The following is a 21,883-nucleotide window of genomic DNA, read 5'->3' as shown; positions in this document are numbered from 1 at the left end:
GAAGAAGAGCAAAGAAGTAGTATATAATATACATAAATCTAAATTTAATATAAATGGTGCTGTGTAAGCTGGAGCTGCAGACCAAGGATGAAAGAGGAAGGTGTGCAGGCATGTTAGCAAACATACAATTTGTGTGTACACAGTATTATGTATATATCATACTGTCAAAATGAACATCATATTTCTCCTGGTAAAGGATTCCATATGTAGTCCACTTTACAGTTGTATTACTGCTATTACTGTGGCTTTTTATCTGTACATAAATATTCTACCGGCATTATTTTTCTTTTTTTTTTCTGTAATAATTAGATCTAGACCAATAATGATTTTGAATTAGATTTAAGATTTTACCTTTGCTAACAATAACTTCTTGGCCTTTGCACACAAAGTGTGCTTCCTCTTTGCACATAGACTTGAATGCAACATCACATGAGTGGATTTGAACCTGTCTGTATTGAGAGCCTCCACTGACACCTTTTGATCTGGGATCTTTACCCAGTTTCCATTAGAATCACTGATATTTTTCCATGTGTTGCTTTTTACATGTTTACTTTTTTCTTGTGCATTTGCTTGTCCATACATAATACTCCTTGCTTGGATTGTTTTACTGTTTCTGTACACATTTGATTACAAGGCTTATGATTATAATCCACATTTGGCTTCTATCACAAAGCAGACACATGCTCCCAGCAAATTATTATTTACAACAAAACTGGTGAGTGTCACAAAGGTGAGCTAGGGATTCATGAAATTATAAATATTTAGCAGTAGAATAAGTTACTGTGTTCCATTCAGTGATTTCTACAGCTACAGCCTCTGGTGTTCCCTTTGCATGCTTACTTACATAGGGAAAGTGTAATGAACAAGGTGACCACTGGAGCTAGAGCTGCTGTTTCAGACTCTTTGTGTTCAAGTAAAAGTAAGAATAAATTATTTCATTAGAAGGACGGAATCAAATAATTTCCACCTGTATTCTGATTTGCAGGGTTAGTAGCACTGCATTCACATTAAGCATGAACATATGTATCACCTTGGCTTCTCTTTGTTTCAAGAGTGGAACTGGTCTGGCAATAACCAGATGACCTTCTGAGAAGGTCAAAGTGCAGCAAGGAAGAAGTGGTGTTGACAATTCTAACAAGGCAAGATTTACAGGAGTTCTGCACTCAAGTGTTGTCTTGTTATCCCTCCTGGTTCGTAGATTCAAATTTTAAATTCTCAAAAGTTTCTTGCTGCCTAAGCCCTAAAAAAATTAGCTAGAAGTGTCAATGTTTATATGTTAGCAATTCCCATTCTGTAAAGTCCTGCAGAGGATGGTCTCACCTAGCACACAGACAGGAGCTAGTTCTCTTAGGAAAGAGAACATGGTGAGTAGAGAAAGCAGTGCTGTCATCTCTTTTCTAAAAGAACCCTGAGGTGGGCATCAGAGACAATGCCGCAGAGATGGTGTTTCTCTGCCTGGGGAGATCAGGATCTAAAGCTCTTTTTGAACACTCTCACCATGAAACTGTATTGCAGTTTCTCAAGTGGCACCTCACAGGCTAATTTGAACTGCAAGCAACCAACAAGTATCCTGCTGATAGCAGGAGACTTTCTCTGCACCAAACTCCACAGGATGAGGTAAATGTGTGTGAATGAGAGAAGCGCCAGAGATCACTTTTAGGCTTTTGCAGTAAGAGTAGAGTAAGTAGAACTGGAGTACCACTTCTCAATCCTTGCTCCCTCAATCCAACCCTTTGCATGTGCATATTCACCTTCCTTTAATTTGTCAGACCTTACCCCCACAAATAAAAGGGTGGAATATTCTTGATACCAGGAAGTCTTAGATGAAAAGCCCTCAACATCCCAAGCTGTCCTACTTTGTATGGAATAATTAATGATTATTGAGTCAGAAATTTATGGCAAGTATAGCTTAAATTTTAGAACACTTGCCTAGAAGCTGCTGAATACCCAATATGACAGTGATATATTCAAAAAACAAGGACTGGAATCCTTTCAAATTAAAGTAATGAAAATCAATATGAGACCCTATGAGAAGGGAAGGTGATATTAATTTTAAACAAAACCCATTCTCCACCCATCCTATCATTCTTTCCTCAGTTTTACTCATATAAGCATGTACGCTGGTAGTATGAGATGGATCATTTCTGCATAACATGGAGAATGAGAGGTGCCAGATGCTGAATCCTTGCTATGTATTCTGAAATCTCCTTGCTGGTAGCTGCTTTGGGCCAGTTATTTAGTACCCCTCAGGAGTCCCCAGTTATTGAAGCATAATCTTTTGCCTCAGGAGTTGACTTACAACAGCCTCCAAAGATGTTAGGGAAGGTGGCTGACCATTTTCTGCTACTTCCTCATTTTGTGTGTCTTGTGGCTGCAGTCTGTCTTCCCATTGGAATTGCAGGATGAGAGTGGCACAACCCACGTGATACAGCTGTGCAGCCACTCTCTTGCTGTCAGAGTGCCAGTCGAGGCAGTTGTCCTGCTGCCTTGGTGCAAGCAGTACCTTCCTTAGTTGCTACTGATTTTATTTCTGTCACATACGTCAGGGGCCATTGATGCAGGCCATTCTTCCAACCTGTGCTCTAGTGCTTCTTGGGGTGCCTTCATGTAGATCCATTTCTCTTTGTTCTGTCATCTCAGTCTGTGTAGTTCTGTTCTTTGACTGTGGGTTAGATGTTTTCCTCCAGCCTGGGTGAAGGCATGACAGACTTCGAGAGCAATGCTTAAAGCTGGTGCCTTGCCTCAATCTTTCTTATGAGCTGGAGAGGCTCTCAAGGTGCTGGGCTTTCTTATCTGTAGGCATCTGAATGCATGGAGAGGACGAGTATATTCCCATCAAACCTTCCAGAGGCACTAACTTAAACAAGAACAGCAGTCTGTACATGTAGATATACTCCTCCCAGCTGTGGAACCAGACCAGTGATGTCAACTGCAGAAATCCTCCTTCTGGAAGAGTCCCCTATGGAAAGAGAAATCAAATATCAAATAAAATGTCAATAGTTTGCCACCATCTCCCCATTTTTGCTCAACTGATTAAGCCTTACTGAAATACAAGAAAAAAAAACACAGAACAAAGCTCATAGAGCTAAATAAATTACTGTAATAACTCACAGACAAAATTCCTGTTCTTCAAAACTCATTTCAAAACCTGACGCAGCTCGCAGGTGAAGGTGGTAGGAACTGTGCTGCGCCTTCCCCAAGCACCCCGTGTGAGGTCTGGCACTCCTGGAGCAGCCGATCTCCCGTCGGGAGCTCCCAGTGGGGACACAAAGCCAACACACAAGCACTCTAACCACCTGTGGGGTGGAGGCACACACACCCACAAGCACCAAGGATCCAAAAGCGTCAGCCAAGGGCAAAGGAGACAAGAGGGGTCTTCCACGTAGGTTTCCAAGGATTTATTGTGGGAAGGGCCCAGGGACAAAAGACAAGGGTACTGGAGGGTCCAGGGGCCTGACAGCGGGGAGGAGAGGCGGTACAGACTGACAACCCGCAAACCAATGGAGAAGGAGAGGGGAGGGAGGAGGGGATAGGGGACCAATGGGGCGTCAAACAGGGAAGAACATTCTAGAAAGCATACATATTAAAGAGGGAACATATATATTCAAAGAGAAAGGGGCAGAGGGCCAACGGGCCAACCAAAACCCAACAATCTACATAAGGCTGCACAGGCTTGTGGGTGCTGGCCGTGGGCTAAGAGGAGATGTTAAACCTCAGAGCTGGCCCACCAGGAGTCAGCAGCTGTTCTGGGGCCTCGCGGCTCCCCAGTCACTCTGGCGGCAGCTATCAACCACCGCAACAAAAACCTCAGATATGGAGAGACAGCCCTTAGTCTCAAGTCTTTGAGAGACCATGGAAAGACAATAGTTTATAGGTATGAGGTTCAGAATTCCTAAATTCAATCTCTCCTGAAATACCTTATTTTTAAGGCTTGATAGACATACACAGAGCTATAGAATTACATGTGCAGGAACAACAGTAGTTCCCGCTGGAACTATGCACTATGCTTATCTCCATGGCAGCCAAACAATTAAGAAAGGAATAAGCAAACATCTACTGCTGCATATTCCTATCCTCATCCCTCCTCCTGTTTTTTTGTAATTTGCCAGCAATATCTACTATGATATTTGGATCAGAAATGTCAAGGTTAAAAAAGTCATGTGACTGAACAGGGCAAAACATTTTATATCCAGCCCTTCAAAGTCTTGTCCTTGCTGAACATTGTCAGACTGATCCTGTCCCACCTGGAATGAGGAGGGACTATGGAGTGAGTGCTGTAATGACAGGGTATCACCTATCAGCTCTTCCCAGAAGCAGCTCTGCCAAGTCTTCCACTTCACATTGGCAACTCGTAGGCCCCAGCCCTAATCTCCTTTCCCTCATCACAGAGGGATGTCTACATCTTGTTCTGCCCTGTTGTTGGCAGTATGAACCCTTGTGACCCATGGCCCCTTCTCTGGTTGCTGACTCTTAGACTTCTCCACACAAGCACAGGCTGGAGACTGAGAATGCACAGGAAAAATAGTAGAGAATAGGATATAGGAAGAAGGTAGGAGAGACTGCAGTTGATGCAGGACTTGATCAGACAGCCGTATCAACCAGCAGCTTGCTTACACATGACTGTCCTCATCTATCCACACTTTTCTCCATTTTCCCATGCTTATAATTCCCGCCCCCCACCTTGATCCATCTCTTTTCCCACCCTCGTCTCCTCCCAAATAAACCACTTTAGTTACTTTTTCCCCATTGGTTCCAGTTTTGCTACATCCATAACCACATTTGGCATTTCTGATACCTTTAGCTATCACATCTCAGCTTTACATGGTGTAGAATCATTAAGGTTGGAAAAGACCTCTAAGATCATCCAGTCCAACTGTTAACCCAGCAGTGCCAAGTTCACCACTAAACTGTGTCCCCAAGTGCCACATTTACACATTTTTTAAAAACTTTTATGGATAGTGACTCTACCACTTCCCTGGGCAGCCTCAAGTTCCAGTGCTTGACAACCCTTTCTGTGAAGAAGTTTTACCAAACCTCTACAAGATTTATTGATATGGTAACCTGGACACTGTGGGGTTCTTTTCCAAGACTGTACTCCCCGAAAAGACTCCTGTATTGCCCTCCAGTTCTCTTACAGTTACCTGGAGAGCTTGTCCTTCTCTCACACAGTTCCCCATAACCAGCTGTGAAATCCAGCCACATCTCATGGTGTTACACTGTAATGTTTTCCAGCTGCTCACTCTGCTCTTTGTTATGTTTGGCAGTTTCTCTTGTTATGTTCCCTATTTTCTCATAGTCTGTTCCATTATCTAAGCCTCACCACGGGGCCTAGTCATCTTCATAATGTATTTTAGTGGGGAATGTAATCCGTAATGTGTCCTGGTGCAGAAATCACAGAAAAACACAAATAACTTGTCCCCTAAATGGAATCACAGAAAACATGATTGGAAAGGATTTCTGGAAGTCATCCAGGTGAGGCTTGCCAAGGAAGGAAATTTACTACTTCTTTGGTCAACCTGTTTCAGTGCTTAACTACTCTCACCATGGAAGAATTCCTTCCTTACATGTCACTGGCATTTCTCTTGCCGTGCCTTATTGCTGGAAAATTTTCCTCTTGTCATTTCACTGTGCATGTCTGACCCAAGTCTGGTGCAAAGTTCTGTTTTACAGCATGACAGGGAAGTTTGCTTCTGTACACTATGAAGTCCACTTTTCCATTAATCCCAGTCACATCAGTAATGTACGTGGTTCAGGACAAAGAACAGGTTAAAAAAAATCAATTAAAATTAACCAAATTACTTAATGAAAACAAAAGTCAGCTGCATTTCCTCATAAATGGTTCAAAGGTCTTAGAGATGTATCAAATACATCACAGCTTCCAATTCTGTGGAATCACTTCACCTAAATCAAGGCTATCTCTTGTACAGAAAGAAAAGGAAGGGGAGAGCCTTGGGTTTAGAGAAAAAGAAGCAGGGAAGCTATTCCAAAGCTTTAAATGAAAGATACTGTCAGAAATTCAGAAAAGGAACTTGATACCTGTCTAAGGATGTTAGTATTGTCTGAGTTGCTAAGCAACTCCGTAAGTTATTAATTTCAACATTAAGTAAATTCTGTTATTTCAAGAATGAATTACAGTCTACTTTGTATTATTTAGAAGAAAGCAAGATGTACTTTGTAGTGATAGAGTACTTCTCAGTCTTTCACTTTACAGCAGCCTGCCACTAACATATACATATAATATCCATACACTGGTTAAAAATATAAAATCCTTAATCCAAATGTGGATACCCAGATAGAATCAGCCTTCTTTCCTTGAGGTGTTTTAATGTCACCAAACCTGAAGTTGATCTCTACCACTCAAGTCCTTCTATTTCTTTGTATCTGCATCTCTGTCAGTTTATGACAGAAAGATGTATTATAGTAATCAGTGTTCTGCTGAAGGTACAGCATCTTTTCTGATGCTTATAAGATTTATGAGCTAAAATAAGCCCTGGTCAGCATAGATGTTAACTATTTCAAAAAATGCTGTTGAAATCATCCCAGAGTACTTTTTTTTTATTTTTTTAACTTTCTTTTTTTTTTTTAAGTGTTGAAATAGGTGGCAAAGCATATTCAGACATTTTGGTTGTTACACCATCTCAAGGTAAAGAAAAAAATTCAGTGACATGAAAAAAGAGAAAACCACACAGGATAAGATGGGAAATCATTTAGAAGAAGATCAACAGCTTAATACATTTGCAGATGTAAGTGTTTACTTATGACCTCTTGTGATTTGTATCTGTCTTGGGGTGACTTTATGATGTGTATCCCATATCGTTTCCCTATGCTCAGAAATTAACTTTGTGCCTTTCTATGCCTTTAAACTGAGCCTGAGAGGAGGAACGAAAAACTGAGCAAAACTTTTTCAAAGCAGTTTGCAGCTTGTTCAAGGTCACACAGAGATAACGACTTTTTTTTTCCCAGCCAGCTTTCAGCCAGTTTTTCAGTTTCTTTTTCTCCGGAGGGAGACTGACAGTTGAACTTTTTTTCCTTCCCTGGAATTTCGGATTTTTTCCCTTTTTCTGCTGGACTGCTTCAATATCAGAGCACATTGGGAGGACTTTCCAGCGAGCACAGAGGGCCTGGCCCTGGCCCAAGCCCCAGCTCCGAGGAGACCAAAGGGAGGACTCTAACACTTGCCCAGGTTTTTTTCTTCACAGCAAAAGATTTTACTATTTAGCATTATTTTCCTTTTCCCCTGTGTTTGTTAAATAAATAGTTTTTATCTCCTTCACTTTCTTTCAAGGAAAATTTATTTTTCCCGAACCTGGTGGGGGGAGGGGTAGTTGTGCCTTCTCTCAGAGGATATATCTCTAAATTTGACCAAACCGGAACAGTATCCTGTAAGAAATTCATGCCACATACTTAGGAGGAATACATAGACCACTGCATAATTTATCATCAGTCAGAATGATTCTGCTTTCGACTGTACCATGAACACAGTGGGCTGAGTGATAACCGTCATCAAGTGAAAACTGGGGAGGTTTTACAGATCTCAACACACCAATTTACACTGGTCAAGCACCTGATTCATCCTGCTTCGTACAGCAATCTCCTCACTTGGCACTTCCCTATTGCTACTTGGGGAAGGAAGGTGATTTCACATTTGCAGTCTATCTAGGAATTTGTTTATTTTTAAATAAGGAAAAGTTTCTCCTGGGTGTTATTTGAGGGTGAACAATGCCTTAGAACTTAATTCAAAAAGCAGCTCTTAAGCACACAGTTGCATCATGAATATTTATCTGACCGCATGCAAAAGCTCTGAATATCTTGGCTCTGCTGTTCTCCTTCTGCACGAGACCCCCCCCTTTGTTGGGAAAACGCTGCCATCGCAACCACGGGCAGCAGAAGGCGAGGGGGCTGGCAGGCAGGGAGAGAAAGCAGGTTGGGTTTTCAGGCTAATTACAAGGTTTTGTGTTCTGGGTCACCTTGTAAATGAGATATGATGCTCAGAAAGCTGCAGCCAAAGCTCCTCCGCAGAAAGTGGAGCAAACACACAAAGGTTCTGCTGGTGTTTAGCCTTTCTTGAAAACAACCTGCAATTTTCATGGTGAGAAATTACAATGGCTCTAGAAAATTGGTTCCTGGGGCATCTTGCTAAACAGATAAAAGTTGTTTTTATGAGCCAGGCTGTAAAACCATTCTCTCTGGGTCTGGTGAGTGATCTGTATCAATAGACTTCTCCCCTCAGAATTCTTCTGACATACTTGCTAAAATGCATTAAAATTAATTTTAACACAGCTTGAACAAAACAGATTTGAGCAGCTTTGCAAACTAATGCTGCTTCAAAACATTTTGTCATATTGATCAGTTTAGCACTCCTTCAGTTTAAGGCTGGCATGTATTCTGATTATCTGTACTGCACATATAAAACATTTCTAGGCTATCTGAGGAGCAGATCTGAAGGCAGCTGGAGTCTGGTTCCTACATCTCCTCTGCCTGTGGCTTGTGTTTATGTTTCTCATTCACCTTATAATTCTGCAACTTGAACCACACTTGCCACAGGAATATTCTGAAAATTAGTATTTGCACTGCTCTTTGGAGATGCCTCATCGTCACTCTTGTTATTTTCTGGATTACAGCGGCCTGGTGGTTTATTTACATGGTAGGGTTCCATTTTGAAATGCTGCTTCACCTAAATGAGCACCAAGGACGCTTTTACTCTTAAAAAACCATACAGGGTGTATATGTTTTAGACTCAGACCATAGCAGGGCTGATTCCTCATACAGGGTATAGATGTTGTGGGGACATGAAACTGCAGACAGGACTGTAAAAGCATTTTGGGGGACCCTCAGGTAATTGCAGCCTAATGCACCTGCACACTGCACCTCGGCTTTACCTGTGCAGCTCTGCAAGGAGAGGACTTCACTGCTGAATATTTGCAGCCCTGGGGCTATTTAAAAGCTGTGTAGATGTGGCACTTAGGATATGGTTTAGTGCTGGACTTGGCAGTGATGGGTTAGTGGTTGGACTCAATGGTCTTAAAGGCCTTTTCCAATCTAAACAATTCTATGACAGTTTTCACCTGGAATGTTGACAAGGACCTCAGGATGGACCTCTGTTCCTCACTGTTCCCAGTCTGTCCCTCATAGACTATTCCAGCACACAATTAACAAGACTTATTCTCTTACGGTTTTGGCTTTGTTCCTGTCTGCCTTGAGAAACATGGATAAGTCACTTGCAGAGAGAAAAAAGAGGGATACAATGAGTCATCACTTTGATAGCTCAGATAAGGCACGTAACTGCTAGAGCTTGCTCATAACTTTGGGGGTCACAAAGTTTAGTTTAATCAGAGCCATCATGTCTAAGACCTACTTTTGGACTCTACCTGTTTTTTAGTGACATATTTTAGCCTAGCTCAACCATTATAACTAAGTCAAAGAATGCCTGAGCGAAACCTTATGTTCTCCAATATGAAGAATTTCTCAAAAATGTATTAGGGCTGGTAAGATGATCTTGTCTCTTCTAGCTTTATACATAAGCATTTTATTAAGCTTCTTTATCTTCTTTTGAATTCTCTGGCTTTAATATTTAGAGTCACTCTGGTTTTGCAATTATTTTTAATCTTAGTTGCAATAATACTAAAGGCAGCTGCTGTATAAGAGCTTCAGCTGTATAAAAAAATCCAGTCAATTTTGCATATTGTCTCTGCAACAATAGGGCAGCATTGTCCTTTAAAATACATCAGTCCTTTGAAATTAGCAAGCAATTTGTTGGTCAGTGCACCTAAACACTAAAGAGGAGGTAAATCGATCCCTGCCCTCAGGTCCCTGGATTCCACAGTTATTGCAAGAGCTGCAAAATTAAACAAGATTTTTATTCTAGTGAACAGAGTCAATTCAGACCAATGGAAGAATGGGAGAATATTGTCAATTCCTCAGGCAAATCTAAATCTTTCATCCTGCCCTTACTGGGGCTGCCTCAGGACTGTTGCAAAGACAACTAATATAAAAATGGATCAGAATAGCCTTTTGCCTCATCATCACATCTCCCCAAATACTGCTGCCTCTGCAATACTTTTTTCTGTTGCTATGCCCAGGAGATAAACCAGCTTCAATAATTTGCAGCAATTTCTAATTATTGATGAGTCTTCAGGTTGCCTTCTTTGAAGGGAATACACATCCCATTAGCCATGAATTTGATTATTAGGACCCACTTCAACCCCCTCTTATTCTACTGACAACTGGACAAAATTGTGTGGAAATTGTTCTGCAGTTTTCTAGCTCTGCAGTTTACCAGATCACTTAGAGAAAACAGACCAGCAAAATTGCTATAATTCCTTTCAATTTTTAATAGCTCTCTTGTGCTGTGGCTTTAATCTGTATGAAATTGCTAAAGCACTGAGTAAATAAAGCAGCTGTTACAGCTCATGGAGCTACAATATGGCCACGGCTTCCTGGAGAATGTTCAATACTACTACACAAAGTACATATATTCACTTATAAAAATATAAGTTAGTAGAGAATATAGAATTATAGTTCCAAAAAAGGCTCCTGGATTCTTACATAAGAAAATGTCAGTACTGTATGATATGCACAGTGGGGTACAGAACCATTAGACCCTGAAAGATGCAGTTCCTGGTTGTGTCGAGCTGCATGACTGCATACCTGTACATTTAAATACCATTTTTAAATCAGCTTACATATAATTGCTAACATGCATCTGTGGCTGTATAAATGATTGTACAACCGCAGGCTATGGGAGTTGAACTTTTACATATTCATTTAAACGTGCCTGTGTTTACTTGACCAGCCTCAGAGCGCAGATAAGAAGATAAGAAAAGGAAGTGCCAAAGCTGTGAGACAGAAATTCCTTTTTTCTGTACTTTTCAAAATACATTTGATCTAGTTCCAGATGACTTACAGGGGTGAGTTAACATGCTACAATATTAAAACTCTATTAATATTGAGCCTATTAAGTCTATTAAGCTGTTTTGAAAGTAAACTTAATGTTGTATGAGTGGCAAGAGGTCTTAGGCAAAGCAGTATGATTTTATTCTGGAGGATCTTAGTGCAAAGGCGGATGTCTCTGTAACTCCCAGTTTAATATTTACTCTCAAAACAGCACATGTACCTGATCCAGCAAATGCACATGTGGCTAAGGTCCTTGTCCTTTGCCATCATTTAGAAAAGAGGATTTCTAAACATTCTATCAATGTTGACAAATCCTCTGAAAAAATACTGGAGGGTTTTATATGTGAACCTAAATTGGCATATACTTTATGCAAATGTTTGCTTAAAAGCTGTGTACATTGTCTTTGCCTTAAATGCCATGGTTCTGGATAAATGCAGTGTGTGCAGGTATCTTTGTAGGTCAGGAATCTGACTTGCCAGCTACATTTGTAATCCTGAAATGATAAGAAAGAATGCTTCAATCATCGAGGAATAGCAAAAGCAAGATTATATATTAAGGAAAGTATGTATTAGAGAAAAGCTAACACAGCTTTTGGTGCAGGGAAGGCTTACATAGATACAGGGAGCACTGTTGGAGCTCCCTAAAAGTGCGTATGAGTGTGGGACATCAAAGATGCACAGACAGAATCTGTTTGGATTCCTTATGGCCTTCAACAAGATACCTTGTAAAGAATGTTAGAGCATCTCAGGTTTTAAAAAGACTGATGTAAATACTGGAAACAGTTCAGAGAAGAGTGGCAAATATGATCTGAAGTACGCTAAGTTCTGTATGAGGAGCAGCTAAACAGAGTAGCCTGAAGCCTGGAAAAAATATGATTGGGATGGGAACATTGCAGTATTCTATACAACCACAAGTGAGGTGAAGAGAAGGAGATGCATTCTCCATACATCTTCTAATGCAAGCACTAAGAATTAAATTAGTGATTCAAAACAAATGGAAGCAGAGACTTCTTCCCATAATGCAAATATGAACCATGGAACTCCTCGCTGTGAGATTTTGTAGATGTTGCAGCTTAAAGGGGTTCAGAGGGTAGCCCAAAAAATTCATGGAGGAAAAGTATTGAGACTTATTAAGCTCAAAGGTAATACACATCAAGATGATGATGTCACAGAATCATAGAATTGTTAAGGTTGGAAAAGATCCTCAAGATCATTGATCCCAACCATTAACACAGCACTGCCAAGTTCACCACTAAACCACATCCCCAAGTGCCACATCTACAAGTCCTAAATCAGCGGAGACTGAGGGAGCATAGCCAGTCAGTCAGCTGTGTACTGCTACATTGCTCTGAGGCACAATTTTCTCTGCATGCAAATCCTCTCTTCACATGCCTATGATGTTTCCTTAGGCTGTTTGTGTTCCTCCAATAATGATAAAAGGTAACAGCAACAGCAATATTTCCATGGCAAGTTTTGTAACTGATTCTATGACAAATTTTGGAGCCAAAAAGATGAGAGGAAAAAAGAGGTTTACTAATGACTTCCTTTCTTTCACTTTCACCATGATCTCCATGAATTCCAGCATGTACTCTTAAGGGTTCTTTCCCCTCCACTCAATCTAAGTAGAGCATCATTGCTGAGCAGCAAGTCAGATTTTTCTTGGAATCTTAATGCTCTGCAACCATGAGTATTAACCTCTAGAGATGACAGAGGTTATGTGTACACAGAGCAACTTTAGGAAGACCATTTATATAAGAGCAGGAAGTCTGTCCAAGGAAACAGTGCATCTGTGAAGTTATGCGTCTTCGGCAGTGTGCTGCATAAGAGGAGAAATTCCCAGGCTGGGTAAAAAGCAATGTCACATAATTTATGCCTAAGGTCTCTGAAAGAAGAAATGTTGTTGGGTTCTTTTAACATACCTCTCTTAAATAGGATTTGCTGTATCACTGAATCCATCTTTTGTTTTATTGAGTAGCAGATGCCTATTCAATTATTCATTTAAGTACTGTAACCTAATATGTGATAACCGGAAATTATATTAAATAGTCTTAGAGCGAGTGACATCTGCTGTTTGATTAGAGATCTATTCAAAGCCATTTTTATCTGCTGGAACTTCTTGGGCCTTACGCTTTGACCAAATCAGAGAATGTCTCAAAAAAGTATAGGTCAAATGTAATAACATAGCAGATATTAGTCTATTATTGAAAAGGTAATAATACTTTGAAACAAATAATAAGCTTGAAGATGGAATTTCTCATATATTTAAATGAAAATCTCTTACTTTAGCAGTGTGTTTCTAAGGCAACTAGGGGTAAAATATTTTCTCTACAAAAATGGCACCTACCAGTGATTTCAGAGACAATTATAAGCTTCTGTTTGTTTACTGACAAGGACAGAAAATTTCCATGATGGTACAGAAGTGGCTTGGTATATATCATTACATTTGTATAGACACAGGAATTCTGAATCCTGAGTAACATTCCAAACAAAAGTTTATGAACGTCAACAATTAACATGAAGAGTAAATGCTATTTTTTTGCTCCAGAAATTATATAAGTATGACCCAAGTAACTTATTAAATAACATGACACTAATCTGAATTACCTTTTCCCATATTATATATAAAAGTAGCTTTGTCTTCCTTTGAGGAGTATTTGGATGAATTTGTTTAATGTAATGACATTGCAAACAGCAAGTGAAGTAGACTTAGTTCAGGTCTCCAGGAATGGAAATTTTAAGTGCCATTCCTTAGCATATGAAGGGACTTTTCTGCCAGGAGAGGAGAAGGAATTGTTTTGGAATTTTTCATAGTGTGCAGAAACATGTTTCTTTTTTACTGTCTGCATTACATCTTGTTGAGACTAAATACAATCCAGTTGTCAGTATGATATATGTCACAATACAGAAAATACAGATTCCTGATTAAAGAGCATTACAAGAGCTGTTACAGAAGTATCTTGTAATGTGTGCTCCTCCATTACTTTAATTAAGAAAATATACAGAAGGATCTCAAGCATATGGAAGTAATTGAAATACATGCAGCAAGCACAGTTTTCTCAGAACAGGGCAGATATTTGTGTCACCTTGGCTCTCTGCTCTGCAGAGCTGGAAGGACATCTGGCACCTGCCCAGAAACGCTGCAGCTATTAATCATAGTAGAGTAAGAAATGACTTTGTGTTGAAACATGAGTATCCAGACATATTCTTGGCAGGGATATTTCTCTATTATGAACTTGCTGTTAAGCTGTTTGGAACACTTCTTAACGCATTTTTTAAGTCTTTGTTTATAGAATTCACCTTTTAAATACATTTATTTAGTGAGGTTTCAGTAAAACTGCATGTTCAGTGAGTAGTTTCTAACTCATCTAGTTAAAATCTCGAAGATCACTTAGGGCAAAAAGAAGTGGATTGCAGGGTTTATCTGCTCTATTTCTTCGATCAGAGGAGAGTCAGAGATGAGATTAGAGAGTACCTGGGGTAACTACTAGAATCACACAATGAGCACTTTCAATCACTTGGGAACTGCATTCATCGAAGAAAGCAATTTATAAAAACAACACAATATGAAATATTTGGGCAATCATCAACCCATTCCCACCACTTAGCAGTTCATCCAACTGAATTAGAAAGGTCAGTCACTGAAAACCAAACTGCTCTGCCTAGGATGACTTTTTTTGCCATCAAGAGAGTCTCTTCTGAGTGGTACGAGAGAAACAGATTGTCTCAGGCGCACTGGTGATTTATCTTACGCTGAGAATTGGCTAACAATGACAGTGCCTTGATCTGCATGAAAAAACAACCAAACAAGAGCTATAGGTTGGATAAACCAACAGCTGAGCAGCAGCAGCATCCAACTCCTGCAGCAGCTATGTCTGTCCCTGTCAGACTGCACAGCTCTGCATTACCTGTTCTTCACAAGGAGGTTTAAGCAAAAAAGGTTTCAAGGACAGGAGAAGGCTGGGCACCCAACTGCTTCTCCTTCCAGTAAAAAATGGGACAGAGAGGATGCAGAACCTTAACAGGTTGCAGCAAAATCCTTAGCACCTTCTTGATGCATTTGTTTCTCTGCCTGAGCAAAAGAATTTTACACTAACTTTCTTTATCCTAAATGGAGTATAGGAGTACACAGTCCATCTTAAGGAACTGTGTACTGAGCAGCATTATCTAGCATCTTCTCATCTCACAATGTATGTAATAAAGATAATTGTTAAAAAAATAATTACCTGTAATTACATATTCCCTATCATTTCCAAAATCTTCCTAAATCTCATTAGTCTTACTAAAAATTCAAGGATACACTTGAAACCTGAATGGTTTCATACTTTCCTTTGAGATAATTACAGGGCAACACAAATCTATTTTAGCAGCTTTGCTACCTGGCTGATGTTGTTTTAATGTTATCTTTAAATAAAATTCCATCTCGCCTCCAACCTTGCAATCCAGGTAAAAGAGTGGGAAAGAGGAAAGATCTAACAGTCTCCTTTACCAAATGCCTTAAAGGTTATCATCAAACAAAGTACACATTGGGATAATTCAGACATGGGCTCCTTTTCAGAGAACCAATTAACAAATGAGAAAAACTAGGCTGGATTTTTCTGTTCCATATGCAATTGGAAATGGAAGACACTATTGTTTCTAGCAATTCTCATTCTACATTATAAACTCATGCACACTCATTCTGGCCACCCTTTCTTCTCTGAAACAAACATAATTTACAACAGTTACCTCTCTCCAATATTATGCTAAATATTGAATATTTTGCATGGTCAGCCCAGAAACAGTAAGTGAAGCAAGCATAGAATAATAGCATGTGTCAAAAAGTTGAAACTGAAGCTGAGCAGAACAGGAAATCTGATGATTTAACAGAGAGTATTTTCTGGTTTGGTTTCTTGTAATCTATTTTTATTCCTGGTGTATATATCCCCCACCCAAAAAGATGTTTTCTTACACAGGTTCCTCACAAACACAGGCTGCTGAAATCTCATGATGATGTGACCTAATGTTATTCCCTAATCCTCCATCTCCACTAACTATCCCGGTTGCCCCATTTACCACAACCACCTAGATACCAAGCGAAAGCATGCAATCCATGCTTTGGCTGGAAATCACCTTTGAGCTGGGGAAGCCTGGAACCTTCTTCTCATCAGCAGGTGTGCGTGTCAGTGTTATGGGGGTAGCCATCTGCACTGTGGCCAGCTTTGGGTACTTAATTTATTAACTAATGACAAAAAATTAATATCCTTACAGAGCAGGCATTTCACACATTTTCAGGGCCTCTGGGCTGTGGAGCTGCTTGTCCCCCCACAGCTCTCTAACTCCAGACTAATCCCAGGACAAAGGGTGATGGCTTCAAACTGGAAGTGGGCAGGTTTAGATGAGGTATTAGAAAGAAATTCTTCACTATGAGGGTGGTGAGACACTGGAATGGGTTGTCCTGAGAAGCTGTGGATGCCCATGTCTGAAAGTGTTGAAGGCCAGGTTGGAGAGAGCTTTGAGCAACTCCCCCATGGCAGGGGAGTTGAAACTAGATCTTTAAGGTCCCTTCCAATGCAAACCATTTGGTGATTCTATGAATCTATGAGATAAAAATAAGACTTCTTGGAAGCACCAGTTTTATTTAAGAGCCCTACTCCACCAAATCTGACACACAACTTGGTGTCAGTGCTAGGAGCCAGAATATTCCAGTATCCAGACCAGTATCTACAGGCCTCTTGCCTCCTAAATGTTCTCTCAGCTACCATTTAAATAGTCACCTGCCTACTGTCAACAATTTTGCACTTAAGCTCCTCTTCCTACCACATTACACACACACGAAACATACTCTTTACCTTCTTTACTTGTGTCCTATATACAACCCACTTGACAGCCACAGGCCTTGCTCCAACAGCTCCTAGGGACCCTGGGGGAATCCAGGCCAAGCCAAACACAAACACGGAAAACCTCTTCCTTGTCACTCTTCTCTTGCAAGTTCGTACAGTAAAATTCTGAAGGTAAACGTGATTAGAGGTGGAACAATTATAAGAAAAAGGAAGTGGGCAGGGCAGGGTAATATCAGGCAGCAATTAGATTAACTTAGACTACCAGGTCTCCAAAGAGAAGCATACAAAAGAAAAACATCAGGATTTAGATTTTTTTCAAATTTTTATTCAACAATCTGCTTGCAGGAAATGCATAAACAAAAGCTTACATTAAATACTGTACAAAATATTAAAGTTGTTGACGAGCTAGTCCCCAGGTATGCTCACTTTTTATATCCTCAGCCATCTGCACTGCAGCTCCCAGAACAAGATCTGAAGGTTTTCCTGGCTGCAACTAATTATGACACATGAGAACTGCAGCCCTTGACAGGCTCCTGCTCGGTAGAATTTGACAAGACAAAAGCAGTCAATTGTTCGTACTGCAGTAAAAAAACCCTGAAGTTTACAAATGAAAAATAATCAAGTGTAATAAATGCATTTCTCTCAAAAACAGATGAGCCCACAGTCCTGAGGCACACTTATCAGAAGACAAAAAACCATGTTTTTCTGCTATGGAAATGCACTTTGTGGTGCTTTGTATTGATGACCTGTAGGCAATTACATCTCTCAAACCCTTTGGGAAAGAAAAGCAGATTACCATAGGAAGTTTCAATCACAATCACTGAGTAGAAGCCTTCAGAAAGATTCAGTAGCTTCAGACCAGAACCATGAACAACCATCAAGCTCCTTTACAGCCACCACTGCCATTTTTAGTACAGTTGTTAGGAGGGCCTGGATTCCCTCTCTCTCCAGTCAATGTTTTTATAAGGTGGCGTCAGTTTATGAGACATTTTTAGAGCTATCAAAGGCCAACTTAAGGAGGAGGATCTTCTCCTCGAATAGCTTTGTACTTTGCCATATCTTCTGGGAACACCTTTGTCAGTTCTTGAATTAACAGGCTTTTAAATTTCTGGAAAGAAAACAAAAATGTATATATATCATCAAAACAATTTATTTAGATTTCATCAAGCAATGTTACCCGATGAACAGAGATGTTTGTACCCAACACACCTCTCAATGACCTAAGAGAATGGTACCCAAAAACCCCCCAAAGCCACACAAACACAGGAAGTTATGTTTACAAAATCCACTGAAAATGCCCAAATGAAATCCACTAGGAATGCACCAGGCAAACTAAAATGTCCTTGAATTCCCAGAAATTCCCTTGCATTTTCTCCTAAGAAATACAGATAAGTTGGACCTCTCTTGTAAACTCTGGTGCACCAATATCTGCCTGACCTTATTAAGGAAAGCTGATTAAGGACCTGTCCTCTTGATATGATACGGAATCCACTCCACCTTCAAAAAGCAACTCACACCTGCCTTAGAAGTGCATCATTTCACAAGCACAGAGAAAAGGAAGAGAAGCTTAGGGCTTATCTCCATATGTCTACATTGTGCAGTACAACTTGTCATCCTCCACACTAAGCCCAGCCAAAGAACATTCTCAAAACTCATTAAACTTCCTTTTCTGACTGTTTTTTCTGCAGTAGCTCCAGCAGCTAAACAGTATCACAGAATGCTTAGATTCATACTGAGTACAAGTTTAGAAAACCGTAAACACTGGCACGCATTCACTAGTTTTAGAAAGATTAACAGATGATTATAGAACACATTTGACATTTTAACCCCCTAATACCCATTCAAGACTGGAAAAATACCCCTTTCGTTTTGCTTATTTCTAAGTTTGTACACAGCAGAATTACACACCTGTAAAAAAACCAAATAAAATATCTCTACTGCTACATACAACTTTAACCAATACAAAATCACAGTGAAACCTGCATCCCCAACTGTGGGATGAACTACAGGTTTCCTTTCCTGAACAGGCTATATCAGCATCAATTAAGATACAGGGGAGCAGGGCAATTTCTAAGACAAATCACATAATAACAGAAATTAATAACTGCACAAGTGAAAAATGCCCCCATATTTACAGAAAAGTAAAAATTTATCAAATACATTATTGCATTATACTTCCATTAATTCTGGTTTACCTTCATAGTGTCAATTTTTCCTTTTACTTGCTCATTTTTAGCCAAAGCTCGCTCCAGACACTCTTTGGTGTAAAGCTGAGGGTTGCGGCCTTGATCTATGTATCTGAAAGTAGAAAGACTCGACTGAACTATCATGTTCCTACTAGCATGCTCTCCAAGGTACAGAATTATTCACCTTGCTGTCTTTTTCTTTCTACTATTATCTGAAATGTGCATTTTAAAAACCACCACAGTTAAACTCAGCCATTTCCAAAAGACAGCTGAAGGACGAGGCCATGGCTAGCAAACCTCTGTTTCCAGAAAGACTGGAGAGCCTTGAAGGAAGTATTAAAAGCACACACACACAAAAAAAATATATCTACCAGCTCCTCAAAGGCAACAAGCACAGATGATCAAAGGAAGATGGTCATTTTCCAAGCAACTGAAAGGGCACTAACCAGGAAGTGGCCTAGTTAGGACATGGTGAGCATTAAGCACACAGGAATAGGGCACCCAGCAAATCAAGGATGAGGAGGAGCTGCACACATCACAGTAAAGAGTGAAAAGTAACACTACTGCATCAGCAAGCCTATGTGTATTTTTGCTTTGCAATACAAGTCCTGGCAAAGGGAAACTCCCTTGATGAATAAGGAAAAGAGAACATTTCAGACAATCACCATAAATTCGCAACTGGAGTAAAAGCCCGACTGGAAAAAGCCCTGTACAGCCAGTAACACGCTGGAGTACAGCAGACCAGTAACATGTGGACTTACAAGAAACACTAGTAAACTAAATTGTCAGCTATACCACAAAAGCTCTCTAGTACAGCTCTTCCTCTATGTTCATTTTTCTTTTAATGGTCTAATTCTCTGCCAACAGACTGCCACTCCTGAAACTAAATACCTGAGTACTGGCTTACTTTACTTTCACATCCTGATCCTAATCTGTGTGTAAGTTTACTTCCAAAATGAAAGCTTACTTACTAAATTAGTGTCCCTGCCCATGGCAGGGGTGTTAGAACCAGATATTGCTGAAGGTGTCTTCCAACCCAACCCATTCTGTGATGCTATAAAATGACTAAATTTGGCAGAATTCGTGTTACTGCCTATGTATTTAGACGTAAAAAAAAAAAAAAATCTGAAAGGCCAAGTTGGACTGAGCTCTGAGCAACTTATCTAGTAGGCAGCATCCCTGCCTACGGTGGGGGGTTGGAATCAGATGGATTTTAAGGTCCGTTCCAACTCAAACCATCCACTGGTTCTATGAAAACAGGTGTGTAATTTATCACTTCTCCCACCTTTCTGCCTTCTCACAGGCAGGAGGTACTTATGACCTCCTGCCTGCTCACGTTCTCATGAGACATTTAGAAGGACCAGGTTTAAGAGACAAACAGCCCTCAGCCAAAATACCCACGCTGCGAAGCCAGGCTACCTCGAGTCACCGACTGCAGCATCTCCCCTTCCAGGCACACAAGGACTTACTCAAAAACTTCCAAGGGCACGCTGATATCGTGAAGCTGCTGCCGGCATTTGTCGATATCCTGCAAGCCCGTCACCATGAAATTCCTGTTGGGAAGAAAAACGGGTCGGGTTTAGCCGATTCAGGAGTCGCTGCGCTGCCCCCGACGGCAGGTGCGAGGCCAGCGACACCCAGGGACAGGGAGAGAGAGACCTGAGGCACCACCCTGGGGCCTGCGGGGGGAAGGGAAAGGCCCCGCAGCCCGGCCCGCCCCCGACAACGGCCCCTCACAATTTCTGATTGAGCCCCGTCTGGCTGCTGGGCTGGAAGTCGCTAACGATGATGCCGAGCTGCCGGATGTTCTCCACGAACTTCTCCAGGTGCTCCTCCAGGGAGTCGAACTTCTCCGCCATCGCCGCCACCGCCTTCCCGGCCCCGCGCCACTTCCGGCTGCGGGCGCCTGCGCGGGAGGGCGCGGTGGCCGCGCCCCCTCCGGGCCAAGCCGCGCCCCCTCCGAGCCAAGCCGGGCCCCCTCCGGGCTAAGCCGCGCCCCCCTCCGGGCCAAGCGGGGCCCCCTCCGGGCCAAGCCGCGCCCCCTCCGGGCCAAGCCGCGCCCCCTCCGGGCCAAGCCGGGCCCCCTCCGGGCCAAGCCGCGCCCCCCTCCGGGCCAAGCCGGGCCCCCCTCCGGGCCAAGCCGCGCCCCCTCCTCCCGCTCGGGCGGCGCTCTCCCGGATCCCGCCGCCGGCGCGTGAGGGGCAACCGGGACAGCCCCGGTTCAGGAACCACCCCCCCACACACACTGTGCGTCTGCCAACTCTGAGCGGTATTCGGGCCTATGCAAGAAACAGGTGCGGTGACGGGCAGAGGTTCTGCTTCATAGCCAAGCCCACATTGGAATCATCCAGTGGAATCGTGGGAGAATGGCAAAACGTAGAAACACAGAATTGCAGAGCGGTTTGGGATGGAAGGGATCACGTAGTTCCAACCCCCTGCCATAGGCAGAGAAACCTCCCACTAGACCAGGTGGCACGAAGTCCCATACAACCCTGGCCTTGAACACTTCCAGAGATGGGACATCCACAGCTTCTCTGGGCAGCCTGTTCCGGTGCCTCACACTCTCACAGTGAAGAATTTCTTCCTAATACCCAATCTAAACCCACCCTCTCAGCTTGAACCCATTACTTCTTGTCCTATCATGAATTAGTCTATATTAAATAATCCAGCTATGATTCATCCCTGTGGAGAGGTTATCTGACATGCTTAAACCCCCATGGCACATCACAATAACTTTTACAAATAGCTTTGTTTCCAGTATGTGTGTTTTGGGTTGAATCTCAGCAGATCAGTCCAGTAATGTCAGAAAATAACTCATCCAGCTCTGGGGTCCCCAGCACAGGAAGGACATCGACTTTTGGAGAGAGTTCAGAGGAGGCCACCAAGTGGATCAGAGGGATGGAGCACCTCTTCTGTGAGGAAAGGCTGAGAGAATTGGGATTGTTCAGCCCGGAAAAGAGAAGGGGTGACCTAATTACAGCCTTC

The 21,883-nt window shown here is 41.6% G+C and overlaps 1 protein-coding gene across 1 annotated transcript; it reads right to left on the bottom strand.

The window, feature by feature from the left end:
- Positions 1-17,015: 17,015 nt before the first annotated feature.
- On the bottom strand, positions 17,016-20,841 carry MED10 (mediator complex subunit 10). Its single transcript, XM_042048844.1, has 4 exons — positions 20,636-20,841; positions 20,368-20,451; positions 18,908-19,010; positions 17,016-17,820 (listed from the first exon to the last, which is right to left on the bottom strand). The coding sequence occupies exons 1-4, from the start codon at positions 20,755-20,757 to the stop codon at positions 17,725-17,727; spliced, it is 405 nt and encodes a 134-aa protein (XP_041904778.1). The 5' UTR covers positions 20,758-20,841; the 3' UTR covers positions 17,016-17,724.
- Between the last annotated feature and the right edge of the window lie 1,042 nt (positions 20,842-21,883).

The sequence above is a fragment of the Corvus kubaryi genome, unplaced genomic scaffold, assembly GCF_017639235.1.
Source record: "Corvus kubaryi isolate FWS band 111438036 unplaced genomic scaffold, C.kubaryi_AGA036_p1.0 68, whole genome shotgun sequence".
NCBI classification, from domain to species: domain Eukaryota; kingdom Metazoa; phylum Chordata; class Aves; order Passeriformes; family Corvidae; genus Corvus; species Corvus kubaryi.
The sequence above is the reverse complement of the archived record's forward strand: the minus strand, read 5'-3'. Positions and strand labels throughout refer to the sequence as shown.

Excerpts from the sequence above, each read along its gene's own strand:
- MED10 (XM_042048844.1), bottom strand. The coding sequence starts at position 20,757 with ATGGCGGAGAAGTTCGACTCCCTGGAGGAGCACCTGGAGAAGTTCGTG. Across the intron at positions 20,452-20,635 it reads ACGGGGCTCAATCAGAAATT|GAATTTCATGGTGACGGGCT; the intron begins GTGAGGGGCCGT and ends TCTTCCCAACAG. Across the intron at positions 17,821-18,907 it reads GAAAAATTGACACTATGAAG|AAATTTAAAAGCCTGTTAAT; the intron begins GTAAACCAGAAT and ends TTTTCTTTCCAG.